At 37.3% G+C, this 24,008-nt stretch overlaps 1 protein-coding gene across 1 annotated transcript in view; it reads right to left on the bottom strand.

Annotated features, from left to right (window-relative positions):
• BTBD8 (BTB domain containing 8) overlaps positions 1 to 24,008 on the bottom strand; it is a 107,593-nt gene that overhangs the window by 18,347 nt on the left and 65,238 nt on the right. The window contains exons 8-9 of the mRNA XM_064588821.1: positions 13,198 to 13,286; positions 12,631 to 12,733 (exon numbers count right to left, since the gene is read on the bottom strand). Coding sequence (XP_064444891.1) covers positions 12,631 to 12,733; positions 13,198 to 13,286 — 192 coding nt within the window. The remainder of the gene's footprint in view (positions 1 to 12,630; positions 12,734 to 13,197; positions 13,287 to 24,008) is intronic.

Consider the following 24,008-nt stretch of genomic DNA (forward strand, 5'->3'; position numbering starts at 1 on the left):
ATAAAATACATGTACTTTATTACAAATTTAGAAAGGTTAAAAATTACTTATATTCTCCAATGATTTTCTTCCTCCTCTCTAATTAGGTAAGACTCTTTATATTTTATTCATTTAATGATGATTCATTTTTATACCACAAGAAAAAAATATTCATGAATACTGATCTCTATGGAAGGCAGAATGACAATTTACAAATACCATGTGCTGCAAGGGAAAGGAAAAAATGGCAACGTATACATTACTTTATCTTATTCATATTTGATTTCTAGTTCTTGAAACAATGCTTAGTAAATAACTGTTTAATGAGTAAATAGTTATCCAATAGATAGTAGCAGATTGAAAAACATGGCCACAAATTCTTTGTAGCTCCATCCATTGAGAGTTGGAATTTATTTACTCATCCCTTGAATCTAAATTGGCCTTTTCACTTGCTTACAGAAATAGTGGTACTGTGCAAGTTCTAGAGCCAAGGTCTCAAGAAGCCCTGCAGCTTCTGTCTTTATGCTTTTGCAGTTCTGGGACCACAAAGCCATGAAGGAGCTGGGTAAGAAAGAGCACATAGAGTGGGAACCCAAGCTCCAACTTAGCCACCAGCTGAAAGCAGCTGCAGGACAGAACTCAAGAAGAATCAGTAGAAGAATAACCCGGTCAACCCACAAAATTATGAGAAATAATAAACTGTAGTTTTAAGTCACTTAGTTTTGGGATAGTCTGTTAAAGAGCAATAGATAACTGATAAATCTGGAAGTGACAGACTGAAATCCTTAACATAGGCTGCATGATGTAAACTTTGCACACCCTTTGTATGTTTCAGATCTCAACTCCAACTCTATCTTCCCTGATCTCTAGCCCTACATCAGATCCCTTTTATACGTGCCATCAGAGAACCTGTCCCTTTTCTTTAGAGTACTTGATTCATTTGTAATTATTCGATCATGAACACAACTACTTGATTAATATTTGTCTCTCTCACTAGGCTTTATGTTTACTGAGAGTGAAACCATGTCTGTTTTGGCTCACCACTATATCCCCAGGGCCTAGTACAGAATTGAGTCATAGTAGACCCTCAAATATTTGTTCATTTCTTAGCATCATCAGAGGGTGAGAGTCTATATGTGAATTCCTAAGCTGAATTAAGTTTAATCCTTGAACAACAAAACTTTTAACATTTTACCCACTTACCAAGAATTCTTTAAAAATGTATTATATAGTTCCCTTACTTTATTAGAGTAAAAATATCATACATTGCTATAATTCCTTTTATGTTTTATTTTTTTTTGGTACCAAAACCCTTTCCTCCTCTGGTGACATCCTGAGTAACTGTGCTTTTAGGCAATAAGCTGAATTTGCTCTACTATAGGGACTGTTCTGGTGGTGAAGCCAAATGTAGGTTATTCAAATAAACTTGGCAGGTATCTACAAAGTGCTGACTACACACATAATGTTATGTGCTATGACAATTTAAAAAAAAATACAGATATAAAGTATAGTAGTAATTTATGTTGGAATCTGTCGGAAAACTAAATTTGGACATAAATGATAACATAGGTGGTATGTGATCTTATTCCAATACTGATCTGAAGAAATAACATTAAATGTTAGATAGAGTTCAAAGAAGGTTGAGGTTCAAAGGAGGAAGAAAATGTAATACATTTCTAGACCAAACACAAAATTTTAATCCAACAGTTAACACAACATATGCTCCAAACTTCAACAATATATAAAGGGTAGTACTAAGCCACCCATTTTCCTTCCTCCCAATCAATATTATTTATTTTCTGTATCTTTCCAGAGTTATTTCATACATACACACACAAGAAATATATGTAACATTGCCTTTATTTTACTCAAATGGAGGAATTAATATGAATGATACTCTATACTCGACCTTTATACTTAAGAGTACAACTTAAATATTTTTCTTATCTGAATATAAAGAGCCTTGTTATTGTTTTAACAGCTACATAATAGCCCACAATATGGATAAATCATTCAACCAACCCTCCACTTATATTTACATTGTTTCTGATTTTTTGCTGTTACAATGTTATAATGAAAGATCATGTAAATAAAATTATTTCATACATATGGGAACATTTCTATAGAATAAATTCCTAGAAACAGAATTGCTGGGTCATTACTACCTGTCTTAGCTTGGGTTCTGCCTAAACCCCAAGCCTGAGAAACAGGCTTGTATGCAGATTATTTATTTTGGGAAGTGATCCCAAGAGAATCTGAGGGCATTAGGGAAGTGAAACAGGGAAGGAGGGAAAGCCAATGGAAGGGTATGTTTTCTTTTTTTTTTTAAGGTTTATTCCATAAAACTTTTATTTCAAACTGATAAACACACACACAATGCGTATGTGTGTATCAGATCACAATGTAAAATATATTTCTTACTGTGGGTTAAGGTTTTATTTATTTATATTTTTTCATATTTGGTCATTTTATTTTTTACAGATATTATAATTTTACCAATACCTAAGTATCACATTTTCTTTTTTTTTTATTATGTTCAGTTAGCCACTGTATAATACATCATTAGTTTTTTTGTTTGTTTCAAGTTTTTATTTAAATTCTAGTTAATTAACATAGAGTGTAATATTACTTTCAGGAGTAGAATTAGTTTTTGATGTAGTGTTCAATGATTCATTAGTTACCTATAACACCCAGTGCTCATCTAGCTCCTTACTACTATGAGCCACACAATCTGCATCACCCGGAGCTTGTTAGAAACATAGAATCTCAGGCTCCACCTCTGACTTACTGAATTAGAATCTACATGTAACCAAGATCTTGAAGTGTTTTGTGTATATATTAAAGTTTGACAAGCACTGATATAGCATTCACTATTAGAGGCAACTGGGGCTCAATCTTGCCAGGGACCCTTTGAAAAGCCACAGAGAATGCACTTTGATTTATTCTGCCCTAGGGACAAAACAGGGAAACATTTAACCACTGGCTCCCATCTCCCATTAATCAAGGCTTATCCCCTGGGATGTTAACTTCCTTCTACTCCCAGGTTTGCCTAGGTGTCAGAATTACTGAGTTGTAGGGACCTTGTGTAGAGTGATAGTGAAGACTTAGGACAGAAAGTGAGAAATATGTTTGATGTGGCTGAGGGAAATTGCTGTTGGATTGCACACATATGCAGCTGGATCCTGCAGCAATGGCTGGAGTTCACACATTGGCCAAGAGGATATGAGGTGGGGCACCAGAAGTATCCTAAACATTGCCAATATATATTCAATGGAGGACTGTTTTCCAAACTGTAGATTTCTCTCCTAGCAACCTGGAGAAATATTTTTAGTGGCTTACGATCAGCATCAGAAAACAAAACAGAGAGAAAAGAGAAAAATAGGAAATATCAGTACATCATGTAATAATGGTAAGTACTCTTTTGTGAAAGTTGTTTTGGTTTTATATGTGTGAGTGTACTGCGTTACAGTGTAAAAAGAAATTCTTACTCTCAGTCACAGTCAAAAAAGGTTGAAAACAAAGCAAAAGTTGTGCTAATTCTTTTCATTCTAAAAGATAAAAAAAAATTTTTTTTAAGATTTTATTTATGTATTTTGACAGAGAGAGAGAGAGACAGCGAGAGAGAGAGCACAAGCAGGGAGAGTGGGAGAGGAAGAAGCAGGCTTCCTGCTGAGCAGGGAGCCCAACGTGGGGCTCTATCCCAGGACCCTGGGACCATGACCTGAACCGAAGGCAGACGCTTAACGACTGCGCCACCCAAGCGCCCCAAGATAAAAATGGTTTGATACTGTAATTTCCATGTCCATTTCTCTTAAATGAAGTTGATTTATTCAAATTAAGAGGTGTTTGTATCTTCGTGATCTAATTTTGTCCTATTTTTAAAAATCAACTTGTAGAAATCCTATCTATATTAGGAAAATTAGAATCAAAAGTATGATATGAACTGTCATTTGTCTTTACTTATGGTCATTTTTACTACACAGAAATTTTGCATTTTTATGTAATCAGAATTTTTTAAGGCTTCTGAATTTTATATATTCACTCCCCTGCCAAGGTTATAATTCTCCTAGGATTTATTGTAGTATTTTAATGGCTTTTTTTTTTCACATTAAAACCTTTGATCTAGGGGCGCCTGGGTGGCTCAGTGGTTAAGCGTCTGCCTTTGGCTCAGGTCATGATCCCGGCGTCCTGGGATCAAGCCCTGCATCGGGCTCCCTGCTCAGTGGGAAGCCTGCTTCTCCCTCTCCCATTCCCCCTGCTTGTATTCTCTCTCTCGTTGTGTCTCTCTCCTGTCAAATAAATAAATAAAATCCTTAAGAAAAAAACACAAAAAAACAAAACCTTTGATCTATTTGGAATATATCCCTGGCATACCAGGATGTGAGTTACAGATTCAACTTAAAATTTTTCCAGCCTAGCTTCCTGGTTGTCTTAATACCATCTATTGAACAAACACTATGACTCATATTATTTCCTAATCCTTATGATATTGTGTTAATCAAATAGGTCTTAAGCTATCTTTTGGCCTTAGGACTAATAGCATAATATATACCATTTTGTTTTACGCTAGAGACCATGCCCATACCTTGTTTTAACTTTCCTAAATTTAAAAACTCTTCACAATTTGCTTTTTTAAAGAGCTTAAACAAAATATTCTGACACAGAAAAATCTAATCATGTTTTGAAATAGTTCAAGTAATTACACATTATAAAATCATAAATTTTCTAACACCTTTCTCTCTTATACCCATGCCTCCCCCCTGCTTTCTCTTCTTCCCAAAAGCAATGGTTGTACATGGTAGGAGGGAGCAGTCACATCTTACTGAACTGCCCTCACATTAATAAAAAAGCGAAACCCTTCAAATATAGTTCCATGCAGCATTTTCTTATCTCTGTTGGTATATGACAGTGTTGGGCATGTCACTAATGGAGGTCACCAATGGTGTAGAGCACCCAACATGGCACATGCAGCTGAACTGAATTAGAACAAAAGACTGAGAAGATTGCTCTTTCACTTTTTGGATAACTTAAATTTTAATTTGAAAAAATTAAAAATATTCTATTAATTTTTTTTTAGTATAGTTGACACACAATGTTACATTAGTTTTAGGTGTACGACATAGTGATTCAACCTCTCTATACATTATGCTGTGCTCACAAGTGTAGCTCCCATCTGTCACCAGACAACACTATTACAGTACCGCTGACTATACTCCCTACGCTGTGCCTTTTATTCTTGTGACTTACTCAAGTCCATAACCGGAAGCTTCTATCTACTAGTCCCTTTCACCCATTTTGCCCATCCTCCCACCCCTTCTTTCTTGCAACCCCAATTTATTCTGTATTTATAGGTCTGATTCTGCTTTTTATTCATTTTTTTTTTAAGATTCCAAATATAAGTGAAACTATATGGTGTTTGTTTTCTCAGTCTGACTTATTTCACTCAGCATGATACCCTCTAGGTCCTTTCACGTTGTCACAAATGGTAATATCTCATCCTTTTTATGGATGTGTAATATTCCTGTGTATATGTGTGTGTGTGTACATCTTTTTTTATCTATTTATTAGTGGACATTTAGGTTGCTTCCATATCTTGGCTATTGTAAATAATGTAGCAATGAACAGAGAGGTACAATTATCTTTTTGAATTAGTGTTCATTTTCTTTGGATAAATATCCAGTAGTGCAATTACTGGGCCATACGGTATTTCTATTTTTAATTTTTTGAGGAACCTCCATACTGTTTTCCACAGTGGCTGCACCAGTTTGCATTCCCAATAGCACATGAGGGTTCCCTTTTCTCCATATCCTTGCCAACACTTGTTATTTCTTATTTTTTTGATAACTAGTCATTCTGCCTGATGTGAAATATCATTGTGGTTTTGATTTGCATTTCCCTGATGATTACTGATGCTGAGCATCTTTACATGTGTCTGTTGGCCATCTGTATATCTTCTTTGGAAAAATGTCTATTCAGGTCTTCTACCCATTTTTTAATTGGACTGTTTGATTTTTGGTGTTGAGCTGTATAAGTTCTTCATATATTCTGGATATTAATCCCTTATTGGATATACCATTTGCAAATATTTTTTCCCATTTGGTAGGTTGCCTTTTTGTTTTGTTGATGCTTTCCTGTGTAAAATTTTATTTTGATGTAATCCTAATAATTTATTTTTTTAAGGCAATCTATTTATTATGTTAATCACCATACATTACATCATTAGTTTTTGATGTAGTGTTCCATGATTCATTGTTTGCGTATAACACCCAGTGCTCCTTTCAGTACGTGCCCTCTTTAATACCCATCACCAGGATAACCCATCACCCCACCCCCCTCCCCTATAGAACCCTCAGTTTGTTTCTCAGAGTCCATAGTCTCTCATGGGTCTAATAATTTATTTTTGCTTTTGTTTTCCTTGCAGGGAAATCTCTCCCTAGAGGAGACATACCTAGAAAAATGTGGTTTTTTGGTTTATTTTTTAAAAGATTTTATTTATTTATTAGAGAGAGAGAGAGAGAGAGAGAGAGAGAGAGAGAGCATGAGAGGGGGGAGGGTCAGAGGGAGAAGCAGTCTTCCTGCTGAGCAGGGAGCCTGATGCGGGACTCGATCCCAGGACCCTATCCCAGGACCCTGGGATCATGACCCAAGCTGAAGGCAGACGCTTAACCAACTGAGCCACCCAGGCGCCCTAGAAAAATGTTGCCACGACTATGTCAGACATATAACTGCCTATGTTCTCTTCTAGGATTTTTATGGTTTCAGGTTCCAAATTTAGGTCCTTAATTGAGTTTATTTTTGTGTATGGTGTTAGAAACTGGTCCAGTTTCATTCTTTTGCATGCAGTTCAGTTTTTCCCAGCACTGTTTAAAAATATCCTATTTTTTAATCAAAAGCTAAGTATATTTTATTTATATAATAAAATATGAAGAATATATTAATGTTTCTTAAAGCTTGACTATTCACAAAGAAAGACTTAATTTCAAAGTTTCATTATAATCACCAGGATACCAAAGGCTACTGGATGTTTGGCTGTTCTGATGTTCACCTTTTCATCCGTCTTGGAAGGAAAAAAAGTGGGCACCTGGGTGGCTCAGTTGGTTAAGCGACTGCCTTCGGCTCAGGTCATGATCCTGGAGTCCCGGGATCGAGTCCCGCATCGGGCTCCCTGCTCGGCAGGGAGTCTGCTTCTCCCTCTGGCCCTCCCCCCTCTCCTGTGCTTGCTCTCTCTCATTCTCTCTCTCTCAAATAAATAAATTAAAAAAAAAAGAAAGAAAGAAAGGAAAAAAAGAACATTCACAAAGCTTATAAGGACCTGATTAGAGTCATAAAATCAAAATATTGTAACAGAGGTAGGTAGAGGCATAGTATGAAGGGCTTATTCTACAGTTAAACTCACATACTTACCACTTGTAAAAAAAAAAAAAAAATCAGACTTCTTAAAAAGACACTCAATTACGATCCCTCCCAATCTGGCCTTAGCCTCTCCCCAGACTTATCTCTTCTCATTCCAGTTACAGCAGAATATTGGAATTGCCTGTCTCCGGGTCTCTGGTACATTTTAAAAGTTTGTCAGGAATATCCTAACATACTTCTTTTATTCTGAAATTATCCTCAACTTTAGCTTCATCTCAAATTACTGTCCTCATCCTTCTAATCAATCATTTTAACCTCTGTGATCCCAGTACATACCTAAATTATACCTTATATTTATTCATCCATTTATTTACCTATATGACAATATATACTGAGTTGCCTAATATGTGCCAGGCACTACTCTAAGGCTAGGACTACCAGGGTAAATTAGACTGACATGGAACTTTTTTTCTTTTCAAATTTTTATTTAAATTCTATTTAGTTAACATACAGTTCAATATTGGTTTCAGGAGTAGAATTCAGTGATTCATCACTTACATACAACACCCAGTGCTCATCATAACAAGTGCCCTCCTTAATATCCATCACCCATCTAGCCCATCCCCAACCCTCGTCCCTCCATCAACCTTCAGTTTGTTCTCTGTCTTTAAGAGTCTCTTATGGTTTGTTTCCCTCTCTTTTGTTCTTGCCCCTCTCATATGTTCATGTTTTGTTTCTTAAATTCCACATGAGTGAAATCCTATGGTATTTGTCCTTCTCTAACTAATTTCACTTAGCACAATACTCTAGCTCCATCCATGCCATTGCAAATGGCAAGCTTTCATTCTTTCTGATGGCTAATATTCCATTGTGTATATATATATACACCACATCATCTTTAACCATTCCTCAGTCGATGGACATTTGGGCTCTCTCCATAGTTTGGCTATTGTTGATAATGCTGCCATAAACATTGGGGTGCATGTGCCCCTTCGAATCTGTATTTCCGTATCCTTTGGGTAAATATCTTGTAGTGCAATTGCCGTGTCATAGGGTAGTTCTATTTGTAACTTTTTGGGGAACCTCCATGCTATTTTCCAGAGTGGCTGACCAGCTTGCATTCCCACCAACAGTGTAAGAGGGTTCCCCTCTCTCCGCATCCTTGCCAACACCTGTTGTTTCCTTTGTTGTTAATTTTAGCATTTCTGGCAGGTGCAAGGTGGTATCTCATTGTGAATTTGTATTTCCCTGATGATGAGTGATGCTGAGCATCTTTTCATGTGTCTGTTAGCCATCTGTATGTCTTCTTTGGGAAAGTGTCTATTCATGTCTTCTGTCCATTTCTTAACTGGATTATTTGTTTTTTGGGTGTTGAGTTTGGTAAGTTCTCTATAGATTTTGGATACTAACCCTTTATCTGATATGTCATTTACAAATATCTTCTCCCATTCTGTAGGCTGCCTTTTAGTTTTGTTGATGATTTCCTTTGCTGTGCAGAAGCTTTTTATCTTTTTTTAAATTATATTTTATTTTATTTTGTTATGTTAATCCCCATACATTACATCATTAGTTTTTGATGTAGTGTTCCATGATTCATTGTTTGCGTGTAACACCCAGTGCTCCATTCAGTACGTGCCCTCTTTAATACCCATCACCAGGCTAACCCACCCCCCCACCCTCTCCCCTCTAGAACCCTCAGTTTGTTTCTCAGAGTCCATAGTCTCTCATGGTTAGTCTCCACCTCCAATTTTTATCTTGATGAAGTCCCAGTAGTTTATTTTTACTTTTGTTTTCCTTGCCTCCAGAGGTGTGTCTAGTAAGAAGTTGCTACAACCAAGGTCAAAAAGGTTGCTGCCCGTGTTCTCCCTTAGGATTTTGATGGTTTCCTGTCTCATATTTAGGTCTTTCATCCATTTTGAATTTATTTTTGTGTATGATATAAAAAACTAGTCCAGTTTCATTCTTCTGCATGTCACTGTCCAGTTTTCCCAACACCATTTGTTGAAGAGACTTTCTTTTTTCCACTGGATATTCTTTCCTGCTTTGTTGAATATTAGTTGACCATATAGTTGTGGGTCCATTTCTGGGTTCTCTGTTGTGTTCCATTGATCTGTGTCTGTTTTTGTGCCAGTACCATACTGTCTTGATGCTGATAGCTTTGTAATATAGCTTGAAATCTGGAATTGTGATGCCTCTAGTTTTGTTTTTCCTTTTCAGGATTGCTTTGGCTTTTTAGGGTCTTTTGTGGTTCCATACAAATTTTAGGATTGTTTGTTCTAGCTCTGTGAAAAATGCTGGTGATATTTTGATAGGGATTGCCTTAAATGTGCAGATTGCTTTGGGTAGTATAGACATTTTAACAATGATTGTTCTTCCAATCCATGAGCATGGAATGTTTTTCGATTTCTTTGTGTCCTCTTCAATTTCTTTCATAAGTGTTCTATAGTTTATAGAGTACAAGGTCTTTTAACCTCTTTGGTTAGGTTTATTCCTAGGTTACCTTATTGTTTTTGGTGCAATTGCAAATGGGATCAATGCCCTGATTTCTTTTTCTGCTGCTTTGTTATTGGTGTACAGAAATGCAACAGATTTCTGCACATTTATTTTATATCCTCTGACTTTGCTGAATTCATGTATTACTTCTAGCAATTTTTTGGTGGAATCTTTTGGGTTGTCTACATAGAGTATCACATTGTCTGCAAGTAGCCAAAGTTCGACTTCTTCCTTGCCGATTTGGATGCCTTTTATTTCTTTTTGTTGTCTGACTGCTGAGGCTAAGACTTCCAGTACTACATTAAATAGTAATGGTGAGAGTGGACATCCTTGTCTTGTTTCTGACCATAGGGGAAAGGCTCTCAGTTTTTCCCCACTGAGGATATTAGCTGTGGATCTTTCAAATATATGGCCTTTATGATGTTGAGGTTTGTTCCAACTATCCCTACTTTGTTGAGGGTTTTTATCAAGAATGGATGCTGTGTTTTGACATGGAACTTTAATGTTAGTACTCATTATAGTCTAACTTGTATTTTGCTTAGTTATTTAAATGCCATTTCTTCCATCAATTTGTGAAATGATGAAGTCAAGGTCCACACTTCTTAAAAAAAAATCTTTGCCCATAGTGAGCACCTACCACATTATCTTTAGAATGGCAGCAATTGGTTTTAAGATCTGTTTCGTCATTTACTGTAGACATTGTGAACTTGAATAAAGCACTTACTTCTCTGATTCTCTTTTCTCATATGTGAAATAGAGATACCTGTCTTATATAAAATTTTTAAAATGAAAATTATTTTTTGAACTGTAAAGATGTAAAAACACCTACTAAATAATAACAATAATAATAACAGTAATAATAGTAAATGATGTTTCTACTTCTAGTAAACTGAATTATAGCTGGGCCATTTGTTTGCCTTCACGAACAGGGAGTAACTATTCACTGACCAAAGAAACTAATACAAAATATTAAGCAACAAAACTACACAGTCCTTCATTAGCATAAATATAGATTGGGATTTATTTTTTGCAGTGGTATCTCACTAGCTGATGGTCTACACTTCTTTTCCCGGTTAGGTTTAGATGTATCTTCCACGTCACCCAGTCTGATGTATCATTCAGGGTTCAATCAGAGAAAGAGAACCACTAGGAGGTAATTATATATATAAAAGAATTTGTTACAGGGATTTGACCATATGCAACCATGGGAGCTGGTTAAATGGTCTTTGCATATGATGATGTAGTTTGAAGACCACAGGGAAGGCAGCTTAGAAGGGAGGACAGATATGAAGTACAGGACAGCAAGAACAAGCTGACATCCAAGAGCACAAACTATAACCCACAAGGATGAACTCATTTCAGTTCTCACTGCCTCCAACCTGGATGAAATGGGTATCCTTCAGGAGATGCTGGTGCCCTTCATCATGGAGCTAACCATATCCTTCGCACAGGGGTAAGAGGAGCCAAAAGAGGACAAAGGGCAAGGTGGAGCAGTTGCAGCTCGTCTGCTACTCCATGCCAACTAGGTGAGCCAGTAAACAAGCAATATGTATGAAAGAAAGTGCCTGCCCCAATAGTCCTGGTGTTTAAAAAAAAAAAAAAAAAAAAAAAGGCTGCTGCTTCACTTTTATCCTCCAAATCTCATCCCAAATTGTCTCTTGTGGCCACTTCAACTGGAAACATTCAAAGAGGGAAATTCTGGGAAACACAGTTTATCCTAACCAAGCTGACAATGTTACAAAACTTACTGCAGCCTGTCCTTTGTCAACTTGGCACCCATACACTTCTCTTTAAACAATATTTAATTCCCAAATGGAGACAATAACAAAGTTATGCTTTTTGCCTAACATGGTATAACTATCCTGTATACAATAAACATGCTAACCCTTTCCCAATAAGAGGATACAAAGTCCCTTTTTTGTCTTTGGATGATATTTATTGTTTTCCAGGCTGATTCACACTCTCCTTTGGTATCCTGTAACTTTAATATGGAGATATAAAATTAACTATTATTAACATGCCTTAGATGGTAGAGATATAAGACAGTGGAAAAAGTATATACAAACAGTGGTTTATATAAACAAATATTCACATAAAAAAGGGAAATGGGTATTTGTATCATCACTACTACAGCACTCATTTCTGTAACTGGTAACTTGGTCATAGCTGGTATTTATCAAGCCTGCTGTTTGAGGATGATAGAAAACATGGAAAGACCAGTGAAATCATGAGCATGGGCTCACTGCCAGACTTGATTTACTGTGAAGTGAGTTCATTAGTCACAAGTGATGCTGTATGAAATACCATGATTGTGAAGAAGGCAATCTGTAAGTCCATTGGTTAGTGGTTTTAGCAGAAACACTGGGGGCAAGGAAGGCGAATCTATATCCAGAGCAAATGTCTACTTCACTGAGAACACAGCACTCTTTTCCAAGTAAATGCTGGTCCTCTTGGGAAATGTTGCCATAGAGAAGTTTCAGCACTGTATCCAAATCTACTTTGGTGAGTGGAAGGAAATTCATGTTGATACTATAGCAAAACCTCCATCTGTGGCACCTCTCTTTTGTTCATGAACCAAAATATACTTCCTAGTGGTTCTGCATCTCTGAACCCTAACTAATGAATCTGGTACAGGGGAACAGAACCTTAAGGACAGGTTCTCAACTGGTTCTGGGCTATCTGGAATTGGTTCTCTCATCTTGCTTTTATAATATAATTCTACATTTATATTTAAAACACTGAAAGTACCTATAAAATAAACTTTTTGATGACAAACACAAACAAGGGCATTCAGATTATACTTACTAAAGACTGAATCAACATATTAAGACAACTTTTCTGAATCTCAGAAGGTACATTTGCAAAACTTCTCTCAGACCAAAACCTTGCAAAATGCTTTACAATCCACCTGTTAAAAAAAAATCGAAGAATCCCAAGTTAGAGAAATGAAAATATTTTTAATTATAATACTCATATAATACTTTTATTTCCAATGATATAAGTTGTACATATATATGTGATGAGTAACCTTTATAGTCAATTTTTTTAAAGACCTTTATAGTTAATTTTGTGAGTTCTCTGATGGACTTAACTGTCCTTCCTTTTCTGTAAACACATATTTTAAATCCACTCTGAGTTATATGCACAGATTTTAACATAAATAATCATGGTTCAGCTAAAATAAAATTGATCCCAAGCATCTTGAGTAATATCTAAGTCAATACTTTTCCTCACAATTGTTACAACTAGTTAAGCATTAAGCTATACATAATGTGCCCAATAGGCCAATTCCAAAATTTCCCCAGAAAATGAGAAGAATGGAAGAACAAAATCCCTACATTAATAGTATCAATACTACTTCAGATCACTTACTTCATGCAGTCAGCAAAAAGACTGTCCACTCCAACTGTATGAGCAATAATCAGGCACTCTAATACAGATGCCAACCTTCTGGGAACAGGCTAAAATTGACAGAAAACACCACATGTATTCTTTTTCAACTTACAGAGGCTAAAAGTATTTGGTTCATAAAGATGATCTGATTTATAAACCTAAACTACAGAATAAATGTGTGTAATTCAAAAGTCTGGTCTATTAAAATTGAGTATCACTAACAACCTTTAGTTTTCTAGAGTAGAATTTGAGCTCTCTCAGCTGTCAGAATGCACACAAGTTTTATTCTAATTTCATTTAGCTTAATTTTATTTATTTAAATTCAATTTAATTAACATAGAGTGTATTATTAGTTTCAGAGGTAGAATTTAGTGATTCATCAGTTGCATATAACACCCAGTGCTCATTACATCACGTGCCATCCTTAATGCCCATCACCCAGTTACCCCATCCCCCCACCAGCCCCCCCTCCAGCAACCCTCAGTTTGTTCCCTATAGTTAAGAGTCTCTTATGGTTTGTCTCCCTCTCTGTTTTTGTCTTATTTTTCCTTCTCTTCCCCTATATTCTATCTGTTTTGTTTCTTAAATTCTACATGAGTGAAATCATATGGTATTTGTCTTTCTCTGACTGACTTATTTTGCTTACATTTGGCTTAATTTTTTAAAGTAAAATGGTATAATAATTTCTAGAACATCACATTGCAATGCAACCATATGGTCTAATCTGCTTCCTAAAGTATAAATATAACTCTAAGTACATGTGCAATGGGAGGTCCTACACTGACCTCAGACAAAATGATAGAATTAGATCATAATTATATAACATATTTTTAAAAGGTCATATGCAGAAGTAAAGAATTAAAACAAATAAAATGTAGATATAAATAGTGACAACAAGTCACTGCTCTTGGTGTTAAGCCTCTGTGCTACATATTGCCCATATCATTTATTCTCAGGTTTTGGATTATATCCTAAGCACATCTACTACCGATTAGGGTGAATAGAGTTCAACTTCTCTTTTTACACATTCGTTTATTGTAATGTGAGGTTGATACACTTAATAAAGATCACTGATCAATTTATGTATATAGTCTCTAAATGTGTCCTTCTGAAGATCCCCTGCTCTCAGAGAAGAGCAAAAGCTTCTTCAGAATTGGATTCAGCATTGTCTTTCTAATAAGGTCAGTGATTTCCAACTTTCAAAATTATGAAGTGCTATTAATTTGAGTTTCTAATACTCTTCTCCTGAAGTATTATATTAATCTTTAATAAATTGAATGTAAATATTTTGTTTTGCAAATTAACAATTTGGTTTTTCCCTTTGAGATAACTGGAGGTACTCTAGGTTATTCTAAAATCAGAAATGGCTGTCACTATATAGATTATACAATGGTAATTCTACCAAGTTAAATTATTTGGTTTTCTGAACCACTTCAGATAACAGCATCAAACTCATGGGAAGAAATTACTGGTATAAACATAAAAACACCCAGAGTCTGAAAAATTGTAAAACTAAAACAAGAGTTAAAAAGTCCAACAATCTAATTTTATTTAGGAATAAGCAGCCCTTTACATTGTGATGTCCGTTAATTGATATACAACTTAAGAAAAATTTCCATAAATAATATTAAAATACAAAGTAACTTGGGGTGCCTGGGTGGCTCAGTTCATTAAGTGTCTGTCTTCAGCTCAAGTCATGATCCCAGAGTCCTGGGATCAAGCCCCGTGTGGAGCTGCCTGCTCAGCAGAGAGTGTGCTTCTCCCTCTGCCTCTGCCCCTCCCCAATGCTCGTTCTCTCGCTCTCAAATAAATAAAATCTTAAAAAAAAAAAATACAACGTAACTTGCTGCTTAAAGCAGAGACTAGCAAACTATTCTTGTGGGCCAATCTAGCCCACCACTGTTTTTTTTGGTGAATAAAGTTTTATTTGAACACTACTATGCGGTTCATTTACATATTATCTATAGTTGCTTTTGCTCCACAACAGCAGAGCTGAGTAGCTGTGATAGAGAACGTATGGCCCACAAAGCCTATAATATTTGCTATCTGGCCTTTTACAGAAAAAGTTTACTGACCACTGGCTTAAGAGGTTAACTTTAGCTATCTGAGAATTTTACTTATATAAAAATGCTAATTCCCAAGTATTTTGTAACAGGATGACTGACCTTTAGTCATTTTCAAAATATGCTTGCAGAATTGGGGATGACATATATTTAAATTACTATCTAAAATATATTTTTAAAGAGGTGGCAAGGGGCACCTGGATGGCTCAGGCAGTTAAGCGTCTGACTCAGTTTCAGCTCAGGTCATGATCTCATGGATTGTGGGACTGAGCCCCAAATGGGGCTCTGCACTCAGTGGGGAGTCTCCTTGAAGATTCTCTTCCTCTGCCCCTCCCCCTACTCTCACAGCAGAGAGTGCGCTCTCTCGTTTTCTCTAAAGTAAATAAATAAATCTTAAAAAAAAAAAGAGGTGGTAAAAAATATATAACGTAAAGCTAACTGTAATTCTATAAATTAAGTCTAAAAATTTTAACTGTGTAAAATGTAAAATTGTGAAGTTAATGAAATAACAAAAGCTTGTCAGTAGTTCCAGGGCCAGTTACCCATTACCTTATACCCAAATTTGTATTACTGTGGAGTATGTTATAATAGGCTTACTATATTTAAGTCACTGCCAAGAAACTATGTAAAGCAAAAAGTTTAAAGATCAAGTGATAAAATAAAAAATTATTGTCTCAAATACCTGTTACCACAATAATACAGATGATATTAAAAGAAGCACAATAAAATGAAATAAGTTTTCAACAAAGTATACTGACAATCTTTTTAAAATTTCATTTTCTTGTTTTAATGTCAACAAATATGCCCTTTGCGTTTTTAAAATTAAGTGAATTACTGCAAGTAAAATGCAAGAAGCTGCAATAACTATACATACTCCACGGGAGGAAAAGATGGCGGAGGAGTAGGGGATCCTATTCCAACCGGTCCCGGAATTGAGCTGGGTATCCATCAGACCACTCTGAACACCCACGAAATCAGCCTGAGATGTGAGAAGATATACCTGGATCTCTACAAACAGAATATCGTAGGCAGTTGATTTCGAGGTATGAAGCGGGAAGCCGTGATTCTGCTGGCAGGTATCAGAAGATTAACAGAAGGGGGAGGGAGCTGCTGGGATCCTGCACCACTGGTGCACGACAGCCTCCTGTGCTGGGGACTGGGCACAGATTCGCAGACCGGTAGGGGTGGGTAAAGGACTTTAGGGCAGCCCCCTGGACTGAAACCTGGAGTGGCGGGGCTTGCGTGTGAACTGGGGGCAGCCGGTGGTTTTAGAAGCACAAAGGACAGAGGCGTGCCCCCTAGCCCCGACCTGGAGGCAAGGACTGGGAGCCCTGCTGAGGGGCGCACAACCCAAGACGCTGGAGTTTTTAGCAGCACAGACAGAAACAGAGACAGTGTGGCCTGGAGAGCTCACTAAAGAACAGACTGTGATCTCTCTGTTCTGAGGCAGAGGGTTGGAAACGGTCTCTTCTGCTCTGACTCTCTGAAGAGACTCAGAAAGCCGCCAGAGAAAAAAACCCCAAAAAACTGGTTTTTCACTGAGCCTATCCACCCACGCCCCCGACAAGGGGCAGGGCAACTCTGCCCAAACAGGGTTGCCTGAGTAACAGCACGGCAGACTCCTCCCCTAGAAGACAGGCTGGGAGAACAAGAGGCTGACAACCCTAAGGTCCCTATAAAACAGGTGCATCTTGCTTGGCTTGTGGTCAATAATTTGGACTCTGTACATTCCCTCAACCATCCCTCAACAGAATGACTAGGAGGAGGAACCCCCAAAATAAGAAAGACTCAGAGACTTGACTTCTGCCACAGATTTACAAATGGATACAGATATAAGCAAGATGTCGGAAATGGACTTCAGGGTAACAGTTATAAAGACGATAGATAGAATGGAGAAATCGATTAATGGCAATATAGAGTCTCTAAGGGCAGAGTTGAGAGCTGAACTGGCAGAACTTAAAAATGCTATCAATGACATCAAATCTAATCTAGATACTCTAACAGCTAGGGTAAATGAGGCAGAAGAATGAATTAGTGATCTAGAAGACAAATTGATAGAAAAGAAGGAAAAAGGAAGCCTGGGAGAAACAACTAAAAATCCATGAAAACAGAATTAGAGAAATAAGTGACACCATGAAACGTTCCAATGTCAGAATTATTGGGATCCCTGAGGGGGTGGAGAGAGAGAGAGGACTAGAAGATATATTTGCATAAATCGTACCTGAGAACTTCCCTAATCTGGGGAATGAAACAAACATTTGTGTCCTAGAGGCAGAGAGGACCCCTCCCAAGATCAAGGAAAACAGGCCAATGCCCTGGCATGTAATAGTAAAACTCGCAAATCTTAAAACCAAGGAAACCCTTTTACGGGCAGTTAGGGGGAAGAGATTCCTTACGTACAGAGGGAGGAACATCAGAATAATGTCAGACCTATCCACAGAGACCTGGCAAGCCAGAAAGGGCTGGCAAGATATATTCAGGGTACTAAATGAGAAGAACATGCAGCCAAGAATACTTTATCTGGCAAGGCTTTCATTTAGAATGGATGGAGAGATGCACAGCTTCCAAGACCAGCAGAAACTGAAAGGATATGTGACCACTAAGCCAGCCCTGTAAGAAATATTAATGGGAGTTCTATAAAAGGAGAAAGACCCCAAGAGTGATATACAACAGAAATTTACAGAGTCAATCTATAGAAACAAAGACTTCACAGGCAATATGATGACAATAAATTCATATCTTTCAATAATCACTCTCAATGTGAATGGCCTAAATGCTCCCATAAAACGGCACAGGGTTGCAGAATGTATAAAAAGACAGGACCCACCCATATGCTGTCTACAAGAGACTCATTTTGAACCTAAAGATACATCCAGACTGAAAGTGAAGGGATGGAGATCCATCTTCCATGACAACGGACCTCAAAAGAAAGCTGGAGTAGCAATTCTTATATCAGACAAATTAGATTTTAAGCTAAAGACTGCAGTTAGAGACACAGAAGGACACTATATCATTCTTAAAGGGTCTATCCAACAAGAAGATCTAACAATTGTAAATATCTACGCCTCCAACATGGGAGCAGCCAACTACATAAGCCAACTGTTAACCAAAATAAAGAGTCATATTGATAATAATACGTTAGTTATAGGAGACCTCAATAATCCACTCTCAGCAATAGACAGATCATCTAAGCAGAAAATCAACAAAGAAACAAGAGCTTTGAATGAAACACTGGACCAGATGGACCTCATAGATATATACAGAACATTCCACACTAAAACAACAGAATACTCATTCTTCTCGAGCACACATGGAACTTTCTCCAGAATAGACTACATACTGGGTCACAAATCAGGTCTCAACCGATACCAAAAGATTGAGATTACTCACTGCATATTCTCAGACCATAATGCTTTAAAACTGGAACTCAACCACAAGAAAAAATTTGGAAGAAATTCAAACACTTGGAAACCTAAAGACCACTCTGCTTAAGAATGTTTGGGTCAACCAGGAAATCAAAGAAGAACTTAAACAATTCATGGAAACCAATGTGAACGAAAATACATCAGTCCAAAACCTATGGGATATTGCAAAGGCGGTCCTAAGGAGTAAATACATAGCCATCTAAGCCTCACTCAAAAAAAATAGAAAAATCCCGAATTCACCAACTAACTTTATACCTTAAAGAACTGGAAAAAAGCAACAAATGATGCCTAAGCCACGCATTAGAAGAGAAATAATTAAGATTAGAGCAGAGATCAATGAATTAGAAACCAGAAATACGGTAGTAGATCAACGAAACTAGAAGCTGTTTCTTTGAAAGAATTAATAAGATCGATAAACTACTGGCCAGACTTATCCAAAAGAAAAGAGAGGGGACCCAAATTAATAGAGTTATGAATGAAAGGGGAAAGATCATGACTAACACCAAGGAAATAGAAACAATTATTAGAAATTATTATCAACAACTATATGCCAATAAACTGAGCAATCTGGATGAAATGGAGGCCTTCCTGGAAACCTATAAACTCCCAAGACTGAAACAGGAAGAAATTGACAACCTGAATAGGCCAATAACCAGGAACGAGATTGAAGCAGTGATCAAAAACCTCCCAAAAACCAAGAGTCCAGGGCCTGATGGATTCCCTGGGGAATTCTACCAAACATTCAAAGAAGAAATAATACCTATTCTCCTGAAGCTGTTCCAAAAAACAGAAACAGAAGGAAAGCTTCCAGACTCATTCTATGAGGCCAGCATTACCTTAATCCCCAAACCAGGCAAAGACCCAATCAAAAAGGAGAATTTCAGACCGATATCCCTGATGAATATGGATTCCAAAATCCTAGCTAATAGGAGCCAACAATACATTAAAAGGATCATCCACCACGACCAAGTGGGATTTCTCCCCGGGATGTAAGGGTGGTTCAACATTCACAAATCAATCAACATGAAAGAACACATTAATAAGAGGAGAGAGAAGAACCATATGGTCCTCTCAATTGATGCAGAAAAAGCATTTGACAAAATACAACATCCTTTCCTGATTAAAACTCTTCAGAGTATAGGAATAGAGGGAACATTCCTCAAGTTCATAAAATCCATCTATGAAAAACCCACAGTGAATATCATCGCCAATGGAGAAAAGCTGAGAGCCTTTCCCTTAAGATCAGGAACATGACAAGGATGCCCGCTCTCACCACTATTGTTCAATATAGTACTAGAAGTCCTAGCAACAGCAATAACAACAAAAAGACAACAAAAAGAAATACAAGGTATTCAGATTGGCAAAGAAGAAGTCAAACTCTCTCTTTTTGCAGATGACATGATACTTTATGTGGAAAACCCAAAAGACTCCACCCCCAAATTACTAGAACTCATACAGCAATTCAGTAGTGTGGCAGGATACAAAATCAATGCACAGAAATCAGTTGCTTTCTTATACACTAACAATGTAACTGTAGAAAGAGAAATTAGAGAAACAATTCCATTTACAATAGCACCAAAAACCCTAAGATGCCTCGGAATAAACCTAACCAAAGAGGTAAAGGATCTATACTCTAGGAACTATAGAACACTCATGAAAGAAATGAAGAAGACACAAAAAGATGGAAAAACATTCCATGCTCATGGATCAGAAGAATAAACATTGTTAAAATGTCTATGCTGCCCAGAGCAATCTATACCCTCAACGCCATCCCGATCAAAATTCCAATCACATTTTTCAAAGTGCTGGACAAACAATCCTAAAATTTGTATGGAATCAGAAAAGACAGTGAATCGCGAAGGAAATGTTGAAAAAGAAAAACAAAGGTGGGGGCATCACGTTGCCCGGTTTCGAGCTATATTACAAAGCTGTGATCACCAAGACAGCATGGTACTGGCACAAAAACAGACACATAGACCAATGGAACAGAATAGAGAGCCCAAATACAGACCCTCAACTCTATGGTCAAATAATCTTCGACAAAGCAGGAAAAAATATACAATGGAAAAAAGACAGTCTCTTCAATAAATGGCGCTGGGAAAATTGGACAACTATATACAGAAGAATGAACCTCAACCCATTCTCTTACACCATACACAAAGATGAACTCAAAATGGATGAAAGACCTCAATGTGAGACGGGAGTCCATCAAAATCCTAGAGGAGAACACAGGCAGTAACCTCTTTGACATCGGCCACAGCAACTTCTTTCAAGATACATCTCCAAAGGCAAGTGAAATAAAAGCGAAAATGAACTGTTGGGACTTCATCAAGATAAAAAGCTTCTGCAAAGCAAAGGAAATAGTCAACAAAACAAAGGGGCAACCCACAGAATGGGAGAAGATTTTTGCAAAGGACACTACAGACAAAGGGCTGATATCCAAGATCTATAAAGAACTTCTCAAACTCAACACCCAAAAAACAAATAATCAAGTCAAAAAATGGGCAGAAGACATGAACAGACACGTCTCAAAAGAAGACATACGAATGGCTAACAGACACATAAAAAAATGTTCATCATGTTTAGCCATCAGGGAAATTAAATCAAAACCACATTGAGATAGCACCTTACACCAATTAGAATGGCAAAAATTGACAAGGCAAGAAACAACAGATGTTGGAGAGGTTGTGGAGAAAGGGGAACTCTCTTACACTGTTGGTGGGAATGCAAGTTGGTACAGCCACTTTGGAAAACAGTGTGGAGGTTCCTCAAAAAATTAAAAATAGAGCTACCCTATGACCCAGCAATTACACTACCGGGTATTTACCCCAAAGACACAGATGTAGTGAAAAGAAGGGCCATATGCACCCCAACGTTCATAGCAGCAATGTCTGCAATAGCCTAACTGTGGAAAGAGCCGAGATGCCCTTCAGCAGACGAATGGATAAAGAAGATGTGGTCCATATATACAGCCATCAGAAAGGATGAATACTCAACTTTTACATCAACATGGATGGGACTGGAGGAGATTATGCTAAGTGAAATAGTCAAGCAGAGAAAGTCAATTATCATACGGTTTCACTTATTTGTGGAACATAAGGAATAGCATGGAGGACATTAGGAGAAGGAAGGGAAAAAGGAAGGGGGGGGAATTAGAGGGGGAGATGAGCCATGAGAGACTATGGACTCCAGGAAACAATCTGAGGGTTTCAGAGGGGAGAGGGGGAGCAGGTAGCCTGCTGATAGGTATTAAGGAGGGCATGTGTTGTAATGAGCACTAGGTGTTATACGCAAATAATGAATCATGGAACATCAAAAACAAATGATGTACTGTATGGTGACTAACATAATAAAATAAAATAAAATAAAAACCTATACATACTCATAAACATATTAAAAACTAGAGGCAATGGTCCAAAGGCTATCCATAAGAGATTTTTTTTTAAAAATGTTATATGTAATTGGTTTATTAAGGAGTCTCAGTTCAGAGGAGATAATAAGATAAAACTTTTTTCGCAATTAGTGCTGACAACTATGCTGTGTCAAATTCCTTTTTTCCCCATCTCTTAATGATATTATAGGCAAATTCCAGTATTTTCTGGTTATTTTTGATATTGGAATTCAGCACAGTACTGTTTAAACACCTATTTTATATTTTACCTTACATCTTTCTCTCCCCCATCACTGACTACATTTACAGTTGGGGAGATCTGGAATAGGAAATAGAGAACATGGTCTGGTCTCCTCCTCCATTTTCTGGGTCTAACTCTTGTGGAAGAGGGCTACAGATGGGGCCATGGATGGCCATATAACTAACCAGACACAACATGGTAGTAGGTTGATGTCACTGAGTTTGCTCTAATTAAAATGTTGATGGTCTTTGCTGATGACTCTTTTAGGAGCACACTGAATTTCACCCTAGCCTCTCAGTGGATAAGGGTTCTTTTAGTGGTTCATGATGCACAGCACTTCCCTAGGTGGGACACAGCATCATTTGGCCCTGTACCAGCATCCTCTAATCTTCACAGAACCACTAAGATCCCTGCCTACCATGTGTAACTGGGGTGTGGAGCAGATGCCCCATACTTTCTTCTATATATGACAATATCTATTGTCCCTAATAACCAAGCTAGTACTGGCTTCTCCCTTTAGAAATCCCCACATTTGAGTATACTCTCACTGGTTTCTCAGGCATATTCCAGACTCTCCCAAGAAATCTCTTACCATTTTCTCCTATTCTTTAATGGAAGCTCCAGAGTAGGCTGGCTTTACAGATGTGGTATATGTCCATTTGAGGGATAAGACATATCTCCTCATTGCAGATACCCTCTATCTTTAATCTTTATTCAGGATATGCTTTTATCTCCCTCCTAACTTTCACTTGGCTGGGAAGATGGGGGAAGCAGATGAATGAGAAGGAAAATCTTTCATCAGAACCCTTAATCCTTCACCTTCTACAAAGTTGAAGACACCACGGACCACCCTCCTTCTTCTAGTCCCTTACTTCTAGAGACTGGAATGAATGACTGATTAAAGGTAGCTGAGGAGTTTAACTGTTTCTCAGTAAACCCTGAGTGGGTGATAGTGGAGGTGGTGCTATATGCAACTATTCATGGCTCTGTTTTAGTCCATGGGGTACTTCCTCAGCTACAACTTATATAGAGATAGGAAAAGTCCTACCTAAGACAAAAATCTAAATTTAAATGTTATTCAAATTATTCAAATTACCTAATTAAAATTCATACAATGCATACTATTGTCTCAAGTACCCAATAAGAAGGAAATGCTGATTAAAACAATTCTTCTATGATTTATTTTTCTGTTGATTATAAAAGTAATACATGGGGGCTCCTGGGTGGCTCAGTCGGTTAACCGTCTGCCTTAGGCTCAGGTCATGCTCCCAGGGTCCTGGGATCAAGCCCTGCTTCAGGCTCCTTGCTCAGTGGGGAGCCTGCTTCTCCCTCTTCCCTGTCCCTTCCCCCCTGCTCGTGCTCTCTCTCTCTCTCCCCTTCTCAAATAAATAAATAAAATCTTAAAAAAGTAATACATGACCACTATAGAAAATTTAGAAAATGTAGAAAAGCATAAATTAGAAAATAAAAAATAACCTATCAGTCACAGTGTAAATTAAAACAATGGAGAATCTAAGAATAATGTACAAAATGGCATCTGTACAAATGCACAGTATGAGATCTTTCTTTAGACAATAAATTTATGTTTGCATAAACTAAAGTTAAAAGTTAGTATTCATACTCCACCTGAGGAGACTGAGAGAAATATATTCCACCCAAGTACATGCTAT

Source organism: Mirounga angustirostris, unplaced genomic scaffold, assembly GCF_029215605.1.
Source record: "Mirounga angustirostris isolate CCGP_5_RB_7025 unplaced genomic scaffold, mMirAng1.0.hap1 SCAF_4, whole genome shotgun sequence".
NCBI classification, from domain to species: domain Eukaryota; kingdom Metazoa; phylum Chordata; class Mammalia; order Carnivora; family Phocidae; genus Mirounga; species Mirounga angustirostris.